Source organism: Chaetodon auriga, chromosome 8, assembly GCF_051107435.1.
Source record: "Chaetodon auriga isolate fChaAug3 chromosome 8, fChaAug3.hap1, whole genome shotgun sequence".
Lineage (NCBI taxonomy): Eukaryota > Metazoa > Chordata > Actinopteri > Chaetodontiformes > Chaetodontidae > Chaetodon > Chaetodon auriga.
The window spans coordinates 15905571-15927882 of NC_135081.1; the positions used below are offsets into that span (position 1 = coordinate 15905571).

Consider the following 22312-nt stretch of genomic DNA (forward strand, 5'->3'; position numbering starts at 1 on the left):
ATAAAAGTATATTTGCAAATAAAAGCAGCATATTATCAACATCTTACATCAGCATTTAATAACACAAACCAATCTTTGAATTTTCCTTCACAATACTGTTTACAGGATGCAATATTCAGGCCCCGATCACACAAGGTCTTGTTATCTGGAACCATGTAAGCTCATCATCTCCAGCAGAGTGAGTCTGTTTCTATCTAATTATTACACAAAGTGTAATATGTAAGGTATATTTTCATCTTATATAAGGTATATTTTAGCCTCCTCTGTTTGACACTTTGGCCTGTCTGATACTGCAGCATCATCTAGTGGCGCTGAACTGACCAAACATCTGTGTTGGTGACTTACTGTGACTCTTTGCCCCACACAAGGCAAATACATTACAAATGAAAGTCCTGCATTGAGAATGTTGCTGGGGTAAAAGTATGTAAATCTTACCAGGAAAATGTGCTTAAAGTGTCAAAAGTAACAGAGCTTGATGCAGAAAAGTATCCCCTGTGAGTGTTCTACTTTTATATACCATTAGATTGTTATTGATTATTAAACTGTTGTTGGTTGAGGTGGAGCTCACATTTAACCACTTTATTTAGGGCTGTTACAAATATCAATCCATCACTTACTGGGTTTATAACATGTCAGAAACTAGTGAGAAATGCCCATCACATTTACTGCAGTACTTGTCCGAGGTTGCAGTGACTGTCACGCTTGAAACCTGAGACACACTGACTGACCAGGTGGTTGTATGTTAGCGGGACATCGTGCTGCATTCAGGTGTGTGACAGCGTGTTCACCGCTGTTCAGCCCGAGTCAACCAAAACACAGCATCAAGTGGTATGTATTTAGTGTTTTATTACACCGTCCCATATACAAAACTAAACCTGCATAAGTTACAATTTATACATCCAACTGCAGATTAAGATGTGTAACATACTGCCAAAGATGAATAAATAATCTGTAATGTTCAAACAAGCTTGTTTAAAATTTAGAACACACAGCTGTGATCGTGTAAATAATGTTTAACTGGAGGGTATCAGGAAGAGTGTCTGCCATCAACAAACTGTAACATGCTGTAACCCACACTGCTAATGACCGGTCAGGAAAAACAAACACACATAAGGCTTCTAACACACGTCCCTTTAAACCCCACAGAGCTTAAAAAAAGAACAGCAGACTCTCATTTCTATGTCTCGACTGCGGTGGAGTCAATGTGTTTGCTTAGAGTTTCACTGACGACATTATTACTTCTTCCACCGAAGAAGTATCACAATAATAAAGTCATAGTGTCACAGAAAAAACAGGTATATATTGGTTTACCTGTAGTGGTGCACAGTACAAGTCTTCCAAGAGTTCATGACGTGTTCGGCTGTGCAGTCTGTAAATATTTGCGCTCCCAACAATTTTTGGCTTGTGACCCTTGAAAATGAAGAAATGTTGATTTTTCAAATTGTTTCATTTGAGGGATATTTTTTAGAGGCCTGGAGGTGAAAGTACTCGAAAAGTCAGAGGAAATATATGATCTATAATATAATCTGTGAGCCCTCACACGGGATGGGAACCACGGCACAATGAGGTTAAAGTGCCAACTTCAATTTTAGAGTATTTACTTCCACATCCGATGCTCTGTGTTCACCCAATATGGATGTAAACACTTTAAAGTAAAGTCAGCACCGGATGCTGGAGCACACATCATCATCCAAATACTCACAGACTGCAGTATGAATGCAGAACAAAATGTGTTTGGACAGCACTGAGGATATCTCATACAGTGACACATGCAAAGGAGTAAAAACCCACAGGTGCAACAGTCCTGTGGCGTAACATCAGCCTCACAGATGCAGAAGACGTGAATAACGAAACCAGACAGCGGAGAAAGAGAGCGCGGCGTTATAATGTCCATACCAGAGAAGCAAGTTGAGTCAGTGCTGCGTCAATGAAGGCCTCTTCACTTGTACGAAGTCCCAACTTCACCCTCTTTGGAATTTCTATCATTTCAACTGCGCTGACCCTCTCAGCACACAAAGAGGTTGAATCTCTTGGCACAAAAATCAGTTTGTAACAGTGTCTCACCAGCCATGCAGAGAAGTGTGTATGAAACAGCTGCGTAACGAGTGTCATGTTGTATGAGGGACCATCCAGTTTTTAACTGAGATCTTCTCTCGTGCTGCATACAAACATACAAATTCTTAACATAAATACAGTTAAAACATTTTGTTCAGACTGCTGGACAGATATTTTCTTAATATGGCCTGTTTGTCCACAGAGTGTGCTTGTGCATATCTACAGTACTCAGTTACACTGGTGTTTGTGTGTGTGTGTGTGTGTGTGTGTGTGTGTATGAGTGTGTGTACACTCCTCACAATAACACCAGTGAATGGCTTCTGTATGGCTCAGGACTGCCCCTCCTGTCTCTGTGCTCCAATCACATGAGGGTTGAACTGAGAGATGATGATGGTGATGTCATCGCGGTACATGCGAGCTAGCTCCTCGGGGAGCGACAGCATCTTCGACAGTCTCTCGTGGTCGACTGTGCCAAACTCGTTGTTTCCCACCGCGTGGCGCATCAGGTGGGTTGCCGAGTTCTGGTCCTCGAAAGCTGAAGACACGCGAGCCTTTCTCTCCTCCAGCAGCCCCTGCATCTGTCCCAGGGTGACCCTGTACCCTCCGACTTTGAGGGGCTGGCGTTGGTGCACCCCTGTTAAATACTCCCCCACAATACGAACCACTTCTTGTCTGTGGAGGGTCTCCCAGAGGCCGTCAGAGCCAATCACCTGCAGGGACATACAGAAAGCAGACGACTGAAACAGCAGACAAGCAAAGTCACTCACAGTCACTGAAGCGGTCATGCCTACAGTGAGATCAGTAAATGAGGTTGATTATGAAACAATCATATCCAATCTGAGAAATACTGCCACTGGAGACAGATTATAAAAAATTCCTTCTCTGCAACCTATAACAATCTCCCTGTGATGCATCACTTTGCATCTTAACAACAGACATGGAGAGGACTGTGAGTGCTGAACCTGTGCCTCCTCTCTCACCATGAAACGGTCCTGCGGCCGCAGTTTGTGGTACGTGATCTCAGGCTCGGCGGTCAGGTACGGGGGTGTGTGGTAGTTTGGAGGGATAAACTTTGTGTGCTCGTTTTCATGGAGCTGATCGGGTCCAGACTCTAACACACGCTTCTGCAGTTCAATGCTCCACTTGAACTTCACGTCCCCAAATGCACGGAACGGCATGAGGAGGCCAAGTAATCGGTCCTGATGAAGATGACGACAGAAAGAGCTTTCAAAAAAAGTACTGCAAAGACAATCACATTGAGTACATTCGTAGGTGCAGTACCTGTCGTATCACCGTCTTCCTCTCTGATGGAGGGTGTTCACCCCGTATCCGAGCCACCTCCTCATCATTCTGGGCGTTGTGGTCATTAGAGAGCGTGTGAGCGCTGAATGAACCGTCCTCCTCCTGCACCCCCAACACTGCCCGAGCATCTCCTGCGTTGGCTATAAACCTTTAGGAACAGCGAGGAGAAGAGGCAACATTGAGACTCTTTTAGATCCAATTTGACACACTGAGACATGCGCATGTGCTTTTTCTCCGTACAGGTCTGATCCATCGATGTGAGCCACACAGGCCGTTGCCCCAGAAAAGGCTACTCTCAGGACCCAGTAGTGCAGGAAAGCATTCGGATCCCCAACCTGCAAGGCAAAATAACACCGTGAGCCTCCAGACAGGATTTGGTGCATGGTTAAATTGCTTGGAGAGGCCACGACACCTGAGCTCCTCTTAAATCCATAAAGGTTTAAATTTGGATGCTCAAGTTTATTGCACTGCTGCCACGAGGCAAAGGTGACATTCAATATGTATCCTGACGCGGGAGAAAAGCACTCAAGTCCTGCACTCAGAACAAATTTAATGACTTGCAATTTGATTCAGACGTCGATGACTGGGAGTCGGTAACAACACTGATGCTGGGCAAGTATCATCTTGAAATCGTGCCTGAGATGTGAGATGTGCGATGCATTATGTCACAGCGCACAGCCTTGGGCCATGAATGCTGTTAGTCGAGTGGCAGATTAGCTGGGGTAGGCGGTTTATTTTTGGCGTCACGGGGCTTTCACAGGTTGACTTTGGCCAATCACAGATGATTTCAGAGAGGGTGTTCCTATTAGCTATTCAACAAATGCAGATGCATGTGCATGTGCATGTGCATTTGTTGTCCCTTCAGATGATGAAAGCCTAGTCTTGCATAAGCAGATGTAGCTCCACACTTTGTCTCAGTGCTGCGTCAGGGGTGGAGAAAGTAGAAGTGGAAGCCTGATTCAACAGTGGGGTGTGTGTGTGTGTGTGTGTGTGTGTGGTGTACTAGGACTGATACAAGGCAGCAGAGAGAGGCAGGAGGTTTTACATCATGTATGTTCAATTGTTACCTACTGCAGCTTAACTTAGGGGGAATTTACATTGACTAGTGTTGGAAGTAGGTCCAACTGGAAAACATATGAATGGAAATTCAAGGAAAACACTATGACAGAGTCAAAGGTTTGACTTCGGTCTTTTAAAATGAACTAAAGGTCTAGAAAAATGAATCAAACATACTCAGACTTTGGGAGTTGACTTTGATGGGTTGCCTACTCATCCACAGCAGTGTGGTCGATGGCCTTTTTCACTTTGAAAATTTGCTGAGTAAAACCCAGAATGAAACCCAAATCTGCAAACATGGACTGATGTAAATAGTTCTGTTACAGGATTTACAAAGTTAAAGAGAAACTCAGGTGTTTACAGGTTTTAGGCAGAACATCCGAGTTCAACATTAACACAAGACGTGTTTAGAAGAACCAGCAGCACCATGCACTATTAACATAGCAGACAGTTCCCACCTGGGCCTCCAGGGAAATGTCATTGTCCAACCTCTTGAAGGCATTCAGCAACGCCTCACGCGTGTCCGGGACTTCACCTGGACTGAAAACAGAGACAGAGCAATATGTGAAGCAGATAGAGAGGAAGTCAGAGGCTGAGCACAGACACTGAAAACAGCACTGTTGGCAAAACAACACACGGACCAGCATCGGTGTGGGCGGGTTGCTACAAGGTACAGATGAAGATTAAATGAAAAACACAGGAAGTCCAGTTTTAAATTTTAATAAGAGCCAAGAAACTGGACAGCAATTTGTACCCTTCTGAAACAGGACTGCACAGCTCAATTTTCTCCTCTGTCGACTGAGTAATCGGTACACATCTCTGCTGCGTTTCCCAGCCCTCACCTGGTGAGATCTATTAACTCCTGCCAGTAGGTTCGGAGGCTGTTGAAGTAGAGAGTCTGAGCCTCCCTGCTGAAGTAGTCGTTGGGGTGTTTGTGCCACTGCAGGATGGGACTGAGGGCCCTGCCAGCTTCCACCGCTGCCTCCAGCTCGCACAGTGTGTCATGGGGCAGCAGAGACACCGCTATGTAGTAAAACAACCTCTCACTCAGCGCCTGGCAGGGGAGGACAGTTGGAAACTTAAACAATTCCCAGGAGAAAACAATGTTGATGCAACAGAGTGTAGCTAGAATAAAGATTTAGAATCACTGGATGAAAGATGTTCCTGTATCAACTACAAGCTTACTGTCCTCTATTACCCTGCACAACATATATCACATACCGGCCTACTGTTCATACTGTAAATAACACAACCAGTGCAACTGTGCATTCTCAGTTATGCACATTGTTGGGCTGACACATGAACATTCAGATTTAGGTTACAATTTATTACATTATTTTTAAATAAGAAAATAATCACTTTTCCCTTTAAGTTCCTCTCCTGACATTAATTAAATCCCTAAAAAAATAATCAAGGTTGAACAAAATTCCATATTTCAAAGGTTTTTTCCTTGAAAAAAAATCCCCTCTTGTATTGAAATGGCTTAGATTTAACTCTTTACCTTTGTCTTCATTTAGCCTGCGCGGCTCTTTAAATATCCAAACAGTCCCCGCCTCTATCGCCAACAACCCCTCCACCTCTCACCTGCAGCTCGAGCAAACCTGTTCAGCCTCGACTCATCAAACACACAAAACTCTGTTTGCTGTTCGTTTCACTAGTTACTGTACGCTCCACGATGGCAAGTGGTAACACAGAAGTAATTCAGCCATACTTGTTCCACAGAAGGAGAACATGTCTTTAAATTTTGGAAACTTATTACTGATAGATAAAATATCAACGTCGCCATGAGTAAACAACACACAGCTTACAAATGACTCAGGGAAATGTAAATAAACTTGTCGCAAATTGAAATATGTGAGTTTTAACTTTGTAAGTATAACTCTCTATGATCTGATTATAATAACTAGACAAGCAGCAGCTTTACCTGTGCACAGGCACAGCCAGCATGGCCATCAAACACACCCAGCAGCATTCCTCGTGTCTGCAGGCATGTGGCCGCACTTCGACGGTCTTCTATGGGAGCGTTAGCAGGCAACTGATTGCTCTCAAAACCCATCACTGATGACACGTTTTTCCCATCAAACTCTGGCACCTAGAACCACAACACGTAAAAATTATACGATCAAGCTTACACGCAGAGATGGCGAGATGTGTTTTCTGTATGCACCCTACAAACCTTGAAGCTGTACTCGTTGGCTTTCAGAATAGAGTTGACCTGTGGGGGTGTGAGGATGTAGCTGCGGTGCGCTGAGCTTGTCTGGTAACTTCTTGAGTGCTGGTCGCTCTGCCATATACGAGAGGGCCGTCTTGAGGCAGGTCGGTGAGTGATGGGACCTAGCTGGGACTGGTGTTGTTGGCATGGTAACAGACTGGAGGCCAAGACCTTACGGGGCAAACCTCTGAGCAGCTGAGATGTCACAGGCATGGCTGAAGGTGCACTGCACGCACATCACACACAGCAAATCACTGATGTATACAGGCTGGATGGGTATTGAGCCTAACATTAGACAAAACTTGATGTCATTCCAGTGTTGTGAAATACAATAGATACAGGGACATCTAACTGGAAAGCAAAGAGCAAGAGGAGGAAAAGGAAATGAAGAGGAGGAGATCAGGGGTGGGGAGCACGGTGACAACTGGCAGGTTATGAGGTAACACCGAGCTAAAACAGCTGAGTCTCATACATCTGTCCTGCAATCAAGCCTCCCTTCATGAAGGTTGTTCATTTTTCAGCTTTTTGTTGAAATTGTTTTAGAGAGCTGTCGATCATTGTGGTGCTGCAGAACTGTAGTGTTACATTGACAGGAGTTTCTATCCCGTTTGAATTAATGGACTGGACTACCTAGAAAAAGCCGGCATGACAGTAGGATTAATGCTGCGACCCTTGTTTGACCCATCTTTTGTCTGCATGAGTTTTAGCAAGATGCACCTCATAAACTGGCTACTGAGTGCATTTGTGAAAGGACACTGAATGCATCTCACAAAATCCCACTGATTTATCTCTTTCTCTTGCATGCACATTCTGCTAGAACATCTGGCTCAGTGTGCATTCAGTGCAGGAATGTCAGACGTAGAGATTATAGTAACTTTGTCAAGTGTTGACATGCCTTGTAGCCTCAATGAAGGGATGTTGAAGAGCCTATTGCTAGAACAGTGGCTGACTTTTGCTAGTTTCAGGACAGCTGACTGTTTTGTCCCGAGGTCTCAAGGTAACAGATAGCAGAACCAGAGCATGCAATGGTGTTTGGCTTCAGTTGCAGCTCTGCGGGGCTACACGCCATGCTGAAAATAGCCTGAGCAAGAATGTCAGCCCTGACATTTACATCTAGAGAAATATTCTGTCCGGTCATGACCTAGTGAACTAGATCCTGACTGCGTGTCTCCATGTAACCTGTCCTCATTCTTTTAAGTAACAAAGTGCGGCTCCTCAGAGTGAAGTGTCCCTCAGTCAGTCTGGTTCTGGAGAAGATGCAGCAGCTCAGGTTATGACAGCTCGGATAAAAACAACCTTTTAGTTAAAATGTCCTGCAAGACAGACCCCGCTGTGTGGGAGTAATCTGTGAAGCCAAACATCCTCCCAAACTCAAAACTATGGATGAGTCAGACTGACCACAGAGGGCCCATCCCAGCTCTGAGAGAAAGTTGCCATTACTGTTGACATCACAAGCTGCTCTCTCTTAGCTAGCTGCAAAGCGAGCCTTCACATCCGTAAGCTAACCTCAGAGCGGTTAGCCGGACCTGCGACACAGAGCACCGATCTCAGGGCAGAGTAAAGGCACCAAACGGTGCCACAATGTGACATTAACAGGTAATGTTAGCTCTACGGTGGGCACGACGTGCGTCAGTCAACCAGGCAGAGAGCAGCCAATCATGCTAATGGTAGCTTGCGGCGTCTGGTTACACCCATCAACTACGGTCAAACTGGATAATGTCTGCTCACATAAGACATGACGGCACCAGCTGAAAACCCTCCAGATGTGACTGTCGGAAAGTGTGAAAGCTGAGCAAAACTCAGCCTTACCTTAACCGCGGGATGCGACGAAGTTACAGAAGTTCATGGCTGAACACCAACCCCTCTGGTCCGGTATCATTCTGGAGCGCCGAACGACAAAGTGAACACTGATTGGCTGAGCTCTGACAGACGGCATGACGTCATGCAAACCGAAAAGGGCCTTTTAAAGTCAGAGGTGATCTTTGAAAGATGGAGCTTAACGTTAATGCGGCAGTAATACTGTGACAACATTTAAAGGCACGTCATTTAGACGTATTAATATATTATTGTATTTCCGTTGAAGGGCAAGATGGCTTTGAAAATAGCTTAATATTTGAATCAATTAAAAATGGGATTTACATTGACCTGAAGGCACAAGCGACATTTTTAAAATAATGACTAGCTGGGCAAACAAGCCAACTATACAGTGAAGTACACTGTATACATTAGGTGTACATTTATTACAGAAACCACAAATAGCCATGATGGCAGAGCAAAAGGGAGAAAATTTATGCTTTTAACATTCTGGTGCTTTTCAGATGTAAAAACAGAGACAGAAGCTGGCTTTCTTTGTGTGCTCCCACTGAAAAGTCAAAGCTTGTCTGTCTGTTTCAAGCTGAACTGAACTGACACTCTATGTCACAATATCAATATATATCCTGGTATAAGAAAAGCAGGTGAGTAATTGTTACTGCATAAAATAACCAGACAGGAATGCCTGCTTTGGATAATCAATAAAACATAAAAAATTAAAAAAAGCAAAAATCAGATAAAAATCCAGTGCTGAAATAAAACAGTCTTATTCAGTGTCCACACTGGCCCACAGATGTTAAAGGGATAGGTGTATTGTTATAATAGCAAAGTCTCTGATGGTTGTCATCAAATTTTTTGTTCATAGATTTTTCTTCATGACATCACATGAATTCCATGATTATCATATACAGTTGGAGAAGCCACCGTGTTTTATGAAAATGACCTCACAACAAATCTGTCAAAACACATACCAAAATATTTTAATCAATAGAAAACATTAAAATCTTTACAAAAAGTTACGATATTTACATCATGACACAGCAGTGAAAATACTCTATATGTAAAGAAAGGTACAAAAAAGAGCTGCAAAGCGTAAACATATTTGAGAGAAATGTCACTAAACAACACTGACGCTACTGATTACTCAGCAGGGAATTTCATATCAGAAATCTCTCATCCACCAGAGTCTTGTTGACAAGGTTCTTCCGCCCGAGAGTGTTACGGATCATGCGAAATATCTGTAATGAGCAAGATGGTTTTCAATACATGCTCTTTTTAGCCCAGTGAAGGCAACATACTGTATACGCACCAAATACTCACCATTTGCTGTACGTATGTAAGCACAGCTGCAAGCACAAAATTCTGAGATCCGAGGTCAACGACACAGAAGAACAAAGTGTCAAAGATCAGCAGTGTGGCCTCGTTTCCATAAAACAGCACATCACTGAAGGAGTGGGCCTCATCTGCAGTGACAAACGCAAACAGACATTATATACACATACATGTATATTAACAAACAGAAATGTACAGAATATCTGGGTCATTACCATTGTAAAAGATGCTTTTTTCACTGGGTTCAAGGAACTCCATCCCTATGACCCTCTCAAACATCAGCTTGTCCTTCACAATATAGTCCATGTCAGGGTGGGCCTAGATAACGCAAGTCAGAACAAGTTCATCTGTACAAAATATGTCAGGTCAATGAAACCACCTCAAATACTTTACAATCTAACCTATAAATGGATATACAGGCAGGTCAAATCAAACTCTGCTGGGTTCAGTGTGCTTGTGTGACTTCATTTAAGTGCATTTGTACTAACGTGGTCTATAATGGATCCCAGGAATTGGTTCATGGTGTGGTAGGCTCTGATTTTCTGCTCAAACTGGTTAGCTGAGCTTGCATCTATCAGGCGCGAGTGCCCTCTCCTCTGGAGCAATGGAGACAAACAACCGTTTAAATTGAAATTGGGGAATCATTTTTCTCCTGGTTTGATATTGTAAAGGTCAGTTACAAACACAACAGAGAGAGAGCATTCACCCCGCTGAGCGACTCCCGTATCCTTTCGTACTGCACTCGCAGACAGCTGGTGAGAGACACCTGAAAGGTCTGGATATCTGTGTTGGGAAGTAGACCTCTTGGACTACACAGGGACTCCTTGAGATAGAAAAAGACAGAGAGGGAGAAAGAGGGATGTTATGTGAAATCAGTAATGTCATAAAAATACTACAACCACTAACACAACATGTAGTCTGTTGGAGTACATACACTCTCTCTCTTCAGATTGTGGTCCATTTCCTCCATGTTTGTGTCTGCATGTCCGTGTACTGAGCGGCCGTGGATGTAGTAGCCAAAACAACGGTGAGATAACACCAGCACAGAAATCTATATAGAAACAAAGAAAAAATACACTACAGTACATAAAACATCCCAGACAGATACAGTGTTTAAAATATAATATGGGCATTTTTACCTACATTACTGACAGAGCAGAGATCAACAAACTGACGGATTTTGTCCTCCACAAAGTGTTCATGAAACACAGTGAAGTAGATGACCTGTGGGGATAAATAATCATCTTTTAAAAGAGCTCTCCACACTCATACTGCATATTTCCCACATTTCTTAAGACGGGAAGAGAAGAGAGATCCAAAGGAAGTGAGGGAAGGCGAAAATAAGAATGAATGGTGGCAATTTTACCTGCAGAAGTCCGATGCAGAGCCACAGTGTGGCAGCCAGACCGTAGCGCAGCATCAGGCTGTATGAAGGAGTGTATGCCTGTGAGGGGCGCTTTAAAGTTGGCCAGGGGTCCCTCAGTGCCAGGTTAGAGAAATCCAGCACCTGAACAATACAGGGTGATATATCAGAAATCAGGAAAAGGGACATAACAAAAGTTGCAAGCAAGTGTATGTGTAGGTGTGAGATGTACTTCAAGAAAGAAGAGCACAGCCATGATCTGAAAAGTGGGGTTGATCTTGCGGATTGTCTGGATCTCGTTCCATTCGTTGGCCACAAAGCAGGTCCTCCAGATGCTGACTGGAGAGGGGTCACGTTTTGGCTTGCCAGTAGCTGAAACGACAGCAAATATAGTGAATGTAATCAAACAGATGGATGATTACTTCTTATGAGGACTGCAAAATATAAGCTCAGAGTACATATGTGTGTACCTTGCACAGTCCTGCTTGCTTTGCTTCGTGGCCTCTCCCAATCAATAAAGAACACATCAACTGACACCTGAAGGATCAGCTTGTGGAGAAACTGGACAGCCTGGACACAAATACACAAAACAATACCTCTTCACTATTTGTAATAGGAGCAAACCACCCACCTTTCAAAACAACACTGCAACAATACTCATTGTTACATCTGTTCAGGTGTCTAACCTTGAGAGCGAAGGCACAACTGATGTACGTCACAAACTGCTCCTCCTGAGAAGGTAGTGGTAACAGCACCGACACAAACCGCTGGGCCTAAACGGGCACAGTCACATATTAGTGCCAGAAAAAAGCCAATAACAATTGACCGAAATCTATGCATTCAAAAAGAACCTTTCAGGGGAAAAAAGTAAAGGAGGAAAGAAACTTGCGTGCAGAGAGGAAAAGAAAAAGTCCATGCAAAGACAGGAAAAACACTTGTTGTGTTTGCAAAGGAATTAAAGGCAATGTGACTTGAAGGAAAAGGCTGGAGAAAGGAGGAACTGGTACAAAAGTATGAAAATAAACAAACAAAAAAAGAAAATCCCAAAGGAATTAGACTAACCTTGTACAAGATGAGCCAGTAAAGTCCAGTTCCTACAGTGACGGCGAAGAAAACATTGGCCAGATCTCCGGCATAAAACAACAAAAACTTCAGCATAGTCTGGAGCAGAAGATAAGAGGGACTAACATTACTTCCAAGCTTCACGCCAACATGCACCGAAGTGGCTAAAATTCTGACATGTTAAAGATGCAATACCTCCACATCAATGAGCGGAGAGGCGATCCTCCTCTTCCAGCTGACTGTCTTCAGCAGAGAGTAGAGCACAGCTACACCGCCCATCACACCCAGAGCAGTCTGCACACACAAAAATATCAGAGCTACAGCTGATCCTGCATCACATAAACACTGAAAAGCAGACACAAGAATGTCTCCTGGTCTCATTTTAGACCATTTAACAAGAGACATGTCGTTCACTTCTACTCACATCTGTCTTTACGCGAGCCTCATTCTGATCCATCTCATACTCCACAGCAAACATTGTCTAGAAACAGATAAATGAGTGCAATGCATACAGTAAGACACCCATGAGCTTGTTTTTGAGATAAATAGACAGTGACTCATTTAAGTTTTTCTCTTCAGCAGAAAACCTGCTGAGAAGACAAATCCTTGTTCAACTTTTTGCGATGAAACATGAGCTGAAGGCAACTGGTTATGTTAAGTCTACAAGAAATAATTGTGTTTGTGTGTGTGTGTATTTATGTGTGGCCTACTCACAGACACAGTTTGTTTATTGATATCCGTGATGGGAACATCTCTGTAGGTCACAGTCATTAGAGGGGGAAATACCTGTCCTTCCCGGGTTCGTGGAACCAGCTGGAACCTGCAAAACATGTTTAATCAAAAACATCACCATTTCACACAGCAGTGTAATGGAAATGTTAACTATAACCATGCAGATTGTGAAGCTTTATGTCACCTGACCTTATGATAACTGTGTGTTACTTAAATAATGGAAGAAAAAGCACCTGGAGAGGATGTCTGGGAGTACAAGAGATATTAAGAGAGGACGTTTGTGAAAGCAGAGAATAGGAATCTACTGTGACTGTGACTGTTTGGACCCAAAGCTGGTCAAAACTCGGCACGGCTCCTGGACCAGGTAAGACCATCAGTGACTTAGCTTGAGAGGATACAACATACTCCCCTTTACAATGTTCTCTTGTTCTATAACTGCAGACTGTGGTAAAAAGAAGTTGCTCTTTGCTCTGGAGAGCATTGATCTCTGTATGCTTTGAGCCCATTTGCAAATGCTTCAATAAACTTGCAGGAAGAGAGATCCTTGTCACTGTTCTTTACTATGCAGATTTCCACCGCAGCAGCTACTTTCTCTTTTTTTTAAATGGTGGTGCACATATTGGGAGCCCACCTTATTTTGACACTGCTGGCAACACGGATGACTTTAGGCAGGGCACTCATGCTCTTCTCCCTTCCACTCAGCGTGTCGACAAGAAACATACGTCGAGACAAGTACCAGTTCTTCATGCCCTCTGTACAAAGACAAAGCATAGTCAAGCAATGCGCGTGCACACACAGACATACACACTCTGAAAAATAAAATCTCACCTTGGTTGATGAACCGTCCATTGTATTGCTGGTTATGGACCAGTGAAGGCAGGGGGAGAAGTTTTCTGTTCTCTCCTCCACCAAGATCCATAAACACATCATAGAACAAAGGCTCGGGATGGGTAGCCAACAGCTCTGCTACAGAGAGGTCACACTACACACAAACACACACGCACAGTTTAAAATACAACTGGGAATAACAAGAGAGTCTCTGAGCTTAACGAAACAAATATCACTCACACTTTGTTGGTAAGCGGTTCCAAAGCTGAAGGCTGCTGCCTGCTTGGTGGCTGTTTCTGGACAAAGCTAATACAGAAGAAGACATATGTTGAGGGGTATTTAACAGCCTCCTGTATGTTTATACCTTGTATGAATCACATGAAAAATCACTGTATTCAGTCAATAGTAACAACAGATACATTTGTGTTGTTAACATGCAAAAGAGTGGTGAACATACTATCTATCTACATACATTTCATTACTTACAATTATCTTGCGTATTCAGACTATATATCTATATATCCCTTTTTATCATTTGAATTCTTACCTGAAGATTACGTCCTCCTACTTGTTCCCATCTGAGGAACTCTCCTCTGACGTTATAGACAGCAGCAAGCAGCTTGATGTCAGTATTCTGTCAGATAAACACAAAATGTCAAATAAAAAGAACAGTTTTTGTCTCATTTCAGGTTGAGTAGTGTTTTTATGGTGCTTCTCTTTTCCTTTAGAGTTCTTCCTGTGCTGTTGTTTTATCATGATAACTTGAAGATGATCAAAGTCCATCACATACCTTGTTTATTCCCCTGAAATGGAACCCGGTGGGAACAGGGTCGGTCTGAAGCACTCGACTGGCCAGTCCTGGTTCGTCCCCATAGTAAAGCCATGGCAGATTAAGTCTCCTGGAGAGAGTAACCAAAGTGCTTACTGACCACTCTGGGTGAAACGAAATTACAGTATAGGGGAATGAAATCTGCAAAGACAGCACAATATATACACATATGCCATGACAGAGTTGATTACCAATAGGAGATGTCTTGAGTTGAGCTGAAAGCAGCTCTCGATCTGAAGATGGTGTTAAAGAGACCACAGGCATCGGTGGACACGCTGCTGAAGGAGTGCATGTTCATCACACACATGTTGCCGAGAGCCTGGCACGCGGTCAGGTTGGAGTAGACCTGTAACAACACAACTTGTTTATGCACAGCAGCTGAAACACACAGAAAATGTTACTAATACTATGGCACAACGGTCGTTATGAGCTACAATGTCAGTGCACGGCCCATTACACATGTTTTAAAAGTTGATTCAACACAAAGACAACACTTCATGCACACTTACATAACGTACATATTTACTAGATGCATTTTGGCATCAACCACGATTAAAATTTTGATGGCTAATATCGGATGTCTGTGTCTTCCTGCAATATTAGGTTAAAAAGAATAGAATTACGAGGCAGGCTGCTGATGAGGGGTACAGGTTTTTGACGAACCAGGCAGACTGGACACTGAATTTCTGTGAGGGGATTGGAAGAGAAAACACAGATCAGAATGTATATTGAATTTAACAAAAATAAAGTGAGCAAGTGAGAGGGGAGACTCACCAGCTGAGCATAGTTGACACTGGGATTCACATTGGTGGAGAGGTTGTCTGGAGGGAAACATAATCCTCCTGCCTGTAAAATCACACAGCAACCACTGATGATACAGATATTCTATGGGTCCGTTACTGAATGTTGTGGTAATGATGTGTGTGGAAGAAGGTATGAGGGTAGAGGGTGAGCAGAACTCACCAGGATATTAGGAGGGTTACACACACAGGAGGCGTTAATGATGGTGGTCTGACATCTCTCACACCTGTAAGACAATTTTGGAGACTGTTCTAGCCCTTACACACTGTAAAAGAAATCCTGGAATCAAGTCAGCACCATACCAGTGGTGCTAAGAGAGAGGCAGAACAAACAAAATGGGAAAATACCTCATACAGTCTGTACTGGGCTAGGGTGTTTATGAGAGGCAGGGAAGACATACTGTGGACATGAGATGTGGAACAAATACAAATCAGTGCTCAACACGATGAGAGGCGCAAGAGAGATGGAGCCATAACGACTTTCTGTTAAAGGTAAATCTCTTGTATTCTCTTGACAACTTTTGACCTTTAATCCATATCTTATAAGAGAATTTTCCACTGATTTAACTTTGAACTGTGTGTTTGCTGTGCAGGGGTCCTTATCTATGAGATAACATATATAACACTTGAATTAATAACACCCTCGAGGGGATTGCTCAGTTTTCTTAGAGAGTCTTTTACACAGTTACTGATGGTTTGGATTTTTGAAGATTGGTATCATTAGTAGAAGACACGTTATCATCAACACTGAACTCAAATAACCCCGTAAAAGAGTCCAGTGATTTAGTACAGAGTTTCATAAAATTGGGGGAAGACAGGTCAAAGTTGGAGCAGTAGAAGCTGAGATATCCTGAGTTTAAGCTCTAAAACCACTGGATGCTACAATTTACATAATGCAACTAGAAAGTGAAATAGAAATGTATATAATGTAAATAGAAATATATTCTTACGAGAACTTTATATTCTTGTTATTCTCATGTTACGCTGTATTTTGGCTCAGGGCACATTATAACACTTTGTACTCTTTGTTTCATGTGACACCAAACTCCTGTTCCCAGCAGGTGTTAACTGTATCAGAGGTGAGCCAAGTTCTGTCCGGATAAAGGTTGAGAAAGATAGATAGGGGCTATGGGGGGAACAAAGAGCAACTGTGTATTAATTAAAGGTCAGTTGTCATTCTCTGAGGGTGATGGATGATGTTCTGTAATGTATGAGACTGTATGTATGTAAATTCATCTCTATTACAGAGAATTTCATGACAATAGCATCTGGTATTACACCCTTCATGCCTAGTAAATGTCTACATCAAGCTCTACATGCATGTTTGTGCTGTGCTCCCAAGTGACAGTAGATGTGTCATGATTATATCATTTCAAAGAGGTATAACTCAGATGTCTTGGTAAATCTTTTGAGTGTGAATGTGTATGAACAGTTGGATATATCAGTATTTCTGTTGCATAGAACCTACCTGTCTCCACTGCTGTTTGGTATAGACAAAGCAGGGGCATTTCCATTACACGTTTCACACCTGGCTTCATCCAAAAGGTTTCCACTGACATCTCTCTCCACTGGAAAAAAAAACAACCCATATTCAGCCATCTATACATAAAATATGTAATTATTCATTATATTGCCTAATTTTATTAAATGTGCAGCAAACACGTTCAACATTAAAGACTTCTAAATGCAAACAATTGCAATTCATAAATAGTCCCGACTCCCGACAACTCACCCAGAACATTGCCTGGTGGGCACTGGCACTTCCCCTCATCAGTAGGACTGCCCGGACAACGAATACACCCAAATCCATCTTTAGTTACTGCCTGGAAAGAAAGAAACTGGTCACAAGGGCTTCATTACAAATGGTAATAGAAATTGTGTATTGAGTACGAGATGCATTATCTACAGTGTAATGTGAGATGAACAGCAAATAGAGACAATGACGAGAAATTGCACATACAGGCTTGTCAGGGGGACATTTCTGACAAGTAATGGTACTGGTTGTGAGAGTTTGGTATCCAGTTTTGCAAATGCAGCTCAGTCCTGCAAAAAGAGAGAAACCAGTGCAAAGTTAGTGGGAACAGAGGGTATTCACAGTGTTGAGTTCTGAGATATTAGTTAATTAACAAATCTCAGCTGCATGTTACTGCAAGCTGCAAGACAGAAAATTACCCATGACGATGGGTATGGGTTAGCGCGTATTTCATGCACTGGATATGGATAAGCTGGATGTGAATGTGAGGCATGCACAAATGGCCGTAGTTCAGCTTCTCAATGAAGAGAACTCGCTGCTTTTCTTTGGCTTAGATAGTAATGGGAAAATCTGCTGGACAAAAGATGATAAGCAGATAATGACCAGTAGTCAGTAGTTTTTGTCCTAAACATATGAACTTCAACTCGATCATATAATGTGGCCACTGAGAACAAACAGCACACTGTGCATTCTGGTTTAGGGTGGATTTCCCCCTGTATCGGTTCCCACGTTAGCTAGCAACGTTCTCTACTTACTTTGCAAGTATCTTAGCCACGCGCACCTAATGTTAGCTAACCGTTAGCCAGTTCATTGTGGTTTACGTGCGTCGTGCGGGGCTGGCCTCCTTTTTTTTGTTGGTAGGGTAGCGTCAGTAAATCAGTTCTCGGGATGTTATGTGCTTGTAACCAACCTGTTGTGCTCCGTCGCTGATTTGGACCGCACCTCACACACGAGAGACTCGAGATATCGAAAAATTCTTCCACACTGCAATCTGAAGGAGCCGTAAATGGCACGATAAACTGCTGGCAATTGAGTAGATCTACGCATATTACAAGAAATAATGTGAGAGGCACTTTGTATCTATGAACAGCAAACGGTAGCGTCCCTGTCGCCATGGTAAACAACTATCCTCCTCTTTTACCCACAATCCTATTCTTCCTGCGTGATGACGTTGCAACTTTTTTTGTGGGTGACGCAAAAAACAAAAAAACAACAGTGGGGTAAACGTCAGTCTATTTAATTGGAATTTCATTGTAAATATCCAAATAATTAGAAATGTAAAGCATGGGAAATGTGAATTTAGATATGTGAACCTTTAGATTCAATTGTCAATAGTCATATTTACAATTAAATATTGCCTAGATCTTTATCACTATAATTAGTGATTTCTTATGCTCAGAATTAGAAAGGCTGCTCACAGTGGAGGACACAGTGGAAGCTCATTTCTGTGTTATGTAAGGAATGAGCAAAAAATATATAATCACAATAAATCCAGCATCTGGGACATTAAGTCAAATTGTTATCTTTGTATGTCAAAACTTAACTCATAATTCTGACTTTGACTTAGTAGCTCTGAATAATGACTTATTATGTCAAAGCTTTGGAGGACACCAGGAACTCTTTTATGTAGATGGGCAGCAGCATAACAACACCATTAGATACTATCTGCCTATAGCATCACCAATGCCATTAGAGTGCACCTTATCCATTGTTGTGTGGCTCCAATTTATCACCAATCCTGCCTGTACACAGAACATATCTCTCTCTCTGCCATGCCGTCAAGACTAAGAAGATGCACAGTATCATAAATGACTGGTAGTGGTGGTGGTACGGCTAGAAGTGCCATGAAGGCCTGTTGTCGAAACAAATTCGAAACTAATGTGTCTATACTGACATCTGTGGACTTGCAGGTGAAGCAGCAGTGGGAGGGCAATATAAAGAAATGATTTCCAGTTCTCTCGACTATTGGCAAGACATTTGCAAGCTTGAGCAGGAGGAAGGTAGATATACAGTGTGGTAAATGTTTGATAAACTACTTCTCTTTCTGTTGCAAAGGAAAAAAGCATATTTGCATATGCTTACAAAACAATACAGATCATCTTAGTTGAACAGAATGTATAGTCTTTGTTGAGGTTTGCAAATAACCTTTTTGAAACATTTTACACCAAAATGACTGTAGAAAGATGTGTAACAAAACAACAGCTTGTTACCTTTTAACTTCTCTTAAGTTGCTTAAGTAATTCTCTACAGTGTGGATGAGCCATGAGGGACTTTTCACAGGAAATGTATCTGCTTTGCAGCTGTGTCGTACTCATTTCCTGGTGAGAAAGTAAGGTCATATCTTGCATAGTCCTCAAGGGAGAGACACATATAATAAGACTGAGTAAGTAAGATTTTCAAATATAAACATTTAGATATGATGAGATAGAACTTGTTTTGTCCAGAGGGAAATTACTGAAGTGTTGAATATAAGTAAAAATAATTTTAAAGGGATAGAGGGATTAGAAGATGTATATTACAAACCTTACAAAGCCAGTTTGACTTTTTCTGTTAATGTGTGTGAATTGTGAAAAGTTACAGGGGGGCAAGAGGAAAGAAGATCTGAGGAGAAAAGAAATTCATGGGGCTGAGTGGGGGTAACATTAGCTCACTGTTGATTGCTAGGCTAAATGTTTGGGGTCATTTTACTGTTGTCCTTGTCAGGCTGAAGATTGCGGTCTGTCTTTGCCTAATGGGTCTAGCGCTTGATGGCTGAAGAATTTTGCCTTTTCATGGTGCGTTTTTGAAGATTTTGGTCCCTGGTGGAAGATTTCTTTCCCTTTTTTGCAGGAAATGTTTTTTGTCCGATCTGAAGGTTGTGATGCTGGAACTGGAAAGTGATAGGGTGTGATGATTTTTATTCAAACAGCACAGTGAACAAACAAACTCAATAAATAAAAACAAAAGATAACATTGTTGTCACAGATAGGAGACAATAGATTATGCATGTGGGATCATTAAACTGTAGTCTTTTTCAGTGCTCATTATAGAGGAATCAGCATTAGATGTGCCGTGTAACTCTACTCTCATCCAGATAATCAAACTGATAATCAAAGGAGTTTCTGATATGTTGTTGATGTGCAGTCTTAAATGTAGCGCGCACTCCAATCCAGTAGGTGGCGGTAATGCGCCTTGACACATTTCAGGGACAATGAACGCAAAGGGAGGGAAAAAAGCGCACTCTGGAGCTGAGCGGGGAGGAGGAGTGAAAGAATGTTAATCACAGCTAACTTGAGGCAGGACAACAGCATCGACAGTGCTCATAAAAACCACCTGTGAACAATTATTCATTGTACCCAGCTGTGTCTGTAAGTATCTGTGTGCGTTTCATGAAGGCAGAAAACACGTTTTTCTACATTTTGTCGTTTCCTGTCACTGTTCCCGTCTGACGCACGTGTTTTTTGGCTGAATGTCTTGTGCTACTCAACAGGCATTAGCTTGACCAAAAAAACAAACAAACAAAAAAAAACTGTTGTAGTTGCATTTTCACAATTTTTGTGTTAATTTTCAGACACCTCCTGACCTGGTATGAAAAATGACCATAATCCTGCGATTGCAAGGCCTTGATGTGAGGGCAGGTACTGAAGATATACGGACTTTCTTTAAATGCCTTCACATACCTGATGGTGGAGTGTACATAGTGGGAGGAAGTCTCAGGGAGGCTTTCATTGCATTCGCCACCATGAGAGATGCACAGCTTGCCATGCGGTACTCTGGCAATTTCCTCAAAGGGTCTGAGGTGACTCTGCACACAAGCAGCATGGAGGAGCTGGAGCACAAATTAAAGTCATTGTTAAAGACAAAGAACACCTTGCCGACACATAACACTGTCAAGAGACCTCAGCCATCTCCAGATGCAAACCTACCACCTTTGAATGCGGAGCCTCATACTCCCAGTACTTCAAATCTACTGCCTACTACTGCGTCGACACTTGATCCCACCTCAGCGAATCTTCCTCAGCCCCTTTATCCCAGTGCTTCAAATGTACAAGATTCAAATGCCCTTGATCCCAGTACTGCCTTTCTTCTTGGGATTTGTACTGCCCTACAAGGTCTCCAGTCCAATAAAAGAGAAAACGGTGATGCCATGCCAGGAGTTGATTTCCCCAAGGCTGAAAGCCCAGTTGTGTCCAATGAGGTGAGGACACCAGAGCAAACGCTGACCTCAGAACCAGGCTACGTCAGGCTCTTTGGTCTGCCAGCCACGGCTACAAAAGAGGACATCTGCCATTTTTTCAAAGGGTTGATGGTACAGGAAGCCATAGTGAATGTCAAGTTGGGACTTGGTCGTGGCTGCCTTGTGAAGTTTGCAAGTGTGCAGGAAGCATGTGATGCACTTCTCTTCAACCAACAGTCGCTGGGCCTCGTCTGTGTGGAGGTACGTGGAGCGACTGAGAAGATGTGGACCAGTGCGCTGCAAGAATGTGAAAATGCTTTTGATGTTGAGGAGAGAGTGAGACCCAAGCAGAGCCCTCCTAGGCAAACAGCAAACCACAAACTGCAGATCAAAAGGCTATCTCTCAGCCAGTTGCCATCTAAATCACCCAAAAGGCCACGTGATGCAACTACTGCCTTATCACCAACTGTGGAGTACACTGTCATGGTCAGTAATCTCCCCAAAACAATGACAAAGACTGATATAAAAGAATTGCTTGGATGTCCAAACATTGCACACAAAAATGTCTTACATCTGCTTGACAAGGAACGCAACAGAACAGACACAGCCTTTGTTATTTTAAACAGCACCGTGGATTACAACTATGCAATGAATCTCACTGGTTGCCATGTAGGCTCTGATGCCATTGAGGTCTCATCAATCACAAAGAAGATAATGAGGGAGATGATGGCCAAAACCAATTCAAGGAGTCTTGAGCCAGGGACAATGAAGAAACCTCATCAAAAGAGAAAAACATTTGGGACATGAGAAGCATCAAGCATGAATGCTGACCCAGCAGAGCAGACATGCCTGTATGTCAGGAACCTGCCCGCAGGTGTTCAGAGAAATCACAAGTTTTTTCCACAACTACAGACTTAAGAATAAAATCATATTACTGCCCAATAATGATGGCAAGGGTATCGGCGAGGCCATGGCTCAGTTTAAATCACAGAGGGTTGCTGCAGAGGCTCAAAGGCTCCA

At 42.7% G+C, this 22312-nt stretch overlaps 2 protein-coding genes across 2 annotated transcripts; both read right to left on the bottom strand.

The window, feature by feature from the left end:
• Positions 1-829: 829 nt before the first annotated feature.
• On the bottom strand, positions 830-8527 carry pdp1 (pyruvate dehydrogenase phosphatase catalytic subunit 1). The gene is made up of 9 exons (XM_076737752.1): positions 8435-8527; positions 6590-6851; positions 6338-6505; positions 5256-5467; positions 4872-4953; positions 3598-3692; positions 3337-3505; positions 3036-3254; positions 830-2765 (listed from the first exon to the last, which is right to left on the bottom strand). The coding sequence occupies exons 2-9, from the start codon at positions 6836-6838 to the stop codon at positions 2385-2387; spliced, it is 1575 nt and encodes a 524-aa protein (XP_076593867.1). The 5' UTR covers positions 6839-6851; positions 8435-8527; the 3' UTR covers positions 830-2384.
• An 866-nt stretch (positions 8528-9393) lies between these two features.
• Positions 9394-18257, bottom strand: tmem67 (transmembrane protein 67). Its single transcript, XM_076738302.1, has 28 exons — positions 18047-18257; positions 17344-17426; positions 17116-17206; positions 16852-16951; positions 15547-15610; positions 15358-15429; positions 15207-15269; positions 14775-14929; positions 14545-14653; positions 14302-14388; positions 13995-14060; positions 13755-13908; positions 13558-13678; positions 12909-13014; positions 12619-12675; positions 12390-12488; positions 12195-12293; positions 11819-11905; positions 11603-11702; positions 11365-11504; positions 11136-11276; positions 10913-10993; positions 10704-10820; positions 10476-10592; positions 10258-10365; positions 9985-10087; positions 9758-9900; positions 9394-9675 (listed from the first exon to the last, which is right to left on the bottom strand). The coding sequence occupies exons 1-28, from the start codon at positions 18249-18251 to the stop codon at positions 9595-9597; spliced, it is 2949 nt and encodes a 982-aa protein (XP_076594417.1). The 5' UTR covers positions 18252-18257; the 3' UTR covers positions 9394-9594.
• Between the last annotated feature and the right edge of the window lie 4055 nt (positions 18258-22312).

What these genes read in the sequence shown, in the direction of transcription:
- pdp1 (XM_076737752.1), bottom strand. Translation starts at nt 6,838, where the DNA reads ATGCCTGTGACATCTCAGCTGCTCAGAGGTTTGCCCCGTAAGGTCTTG. An exon ending in GGAAGACGGTGATACGACAG is followed by an intron (nt 3,255 to 3,336) that starts GTACTGCACCTA and finishes CATCTTCATCAG; the next exon opens with GACCGATTACTTGGCCTCCT. An exon ending in GGCCGCAGGACCGTTTCATG is followed by an intron (nt 2,766 to 3,035) that starts GTGAGAGAGGAG and finishes ATGTCCCTGCAG; the next exon opens with GTGATTGGCTCTGACGGCCT.
- tmem67 (XM_076738302.1), bottom strand. Translation starts at nt 18,251, where the DNA reads ATGGCGACAGGGACGCTACCGTTTGCTGTTCATAGATACAAAGTGCCT. An exon ending in ATTTCAGGGGAATAAACAAG is followed by an intron (nt 14,389 to 14,544) that starts GTATGTGATGGA and finishes TTTATCTGACAG; the next exon opens with AATACTGACATCAAGCTGCT. An exon ending in ATCTCTGCTCTGTCAGTAAT is followed by an intron (nt 10,821 to 10,912) that starts GTAGGTAAAAAT and finishes GTTTCTATATAG; the next exon opens with ATTTCTGTGCTGGTGTTATC.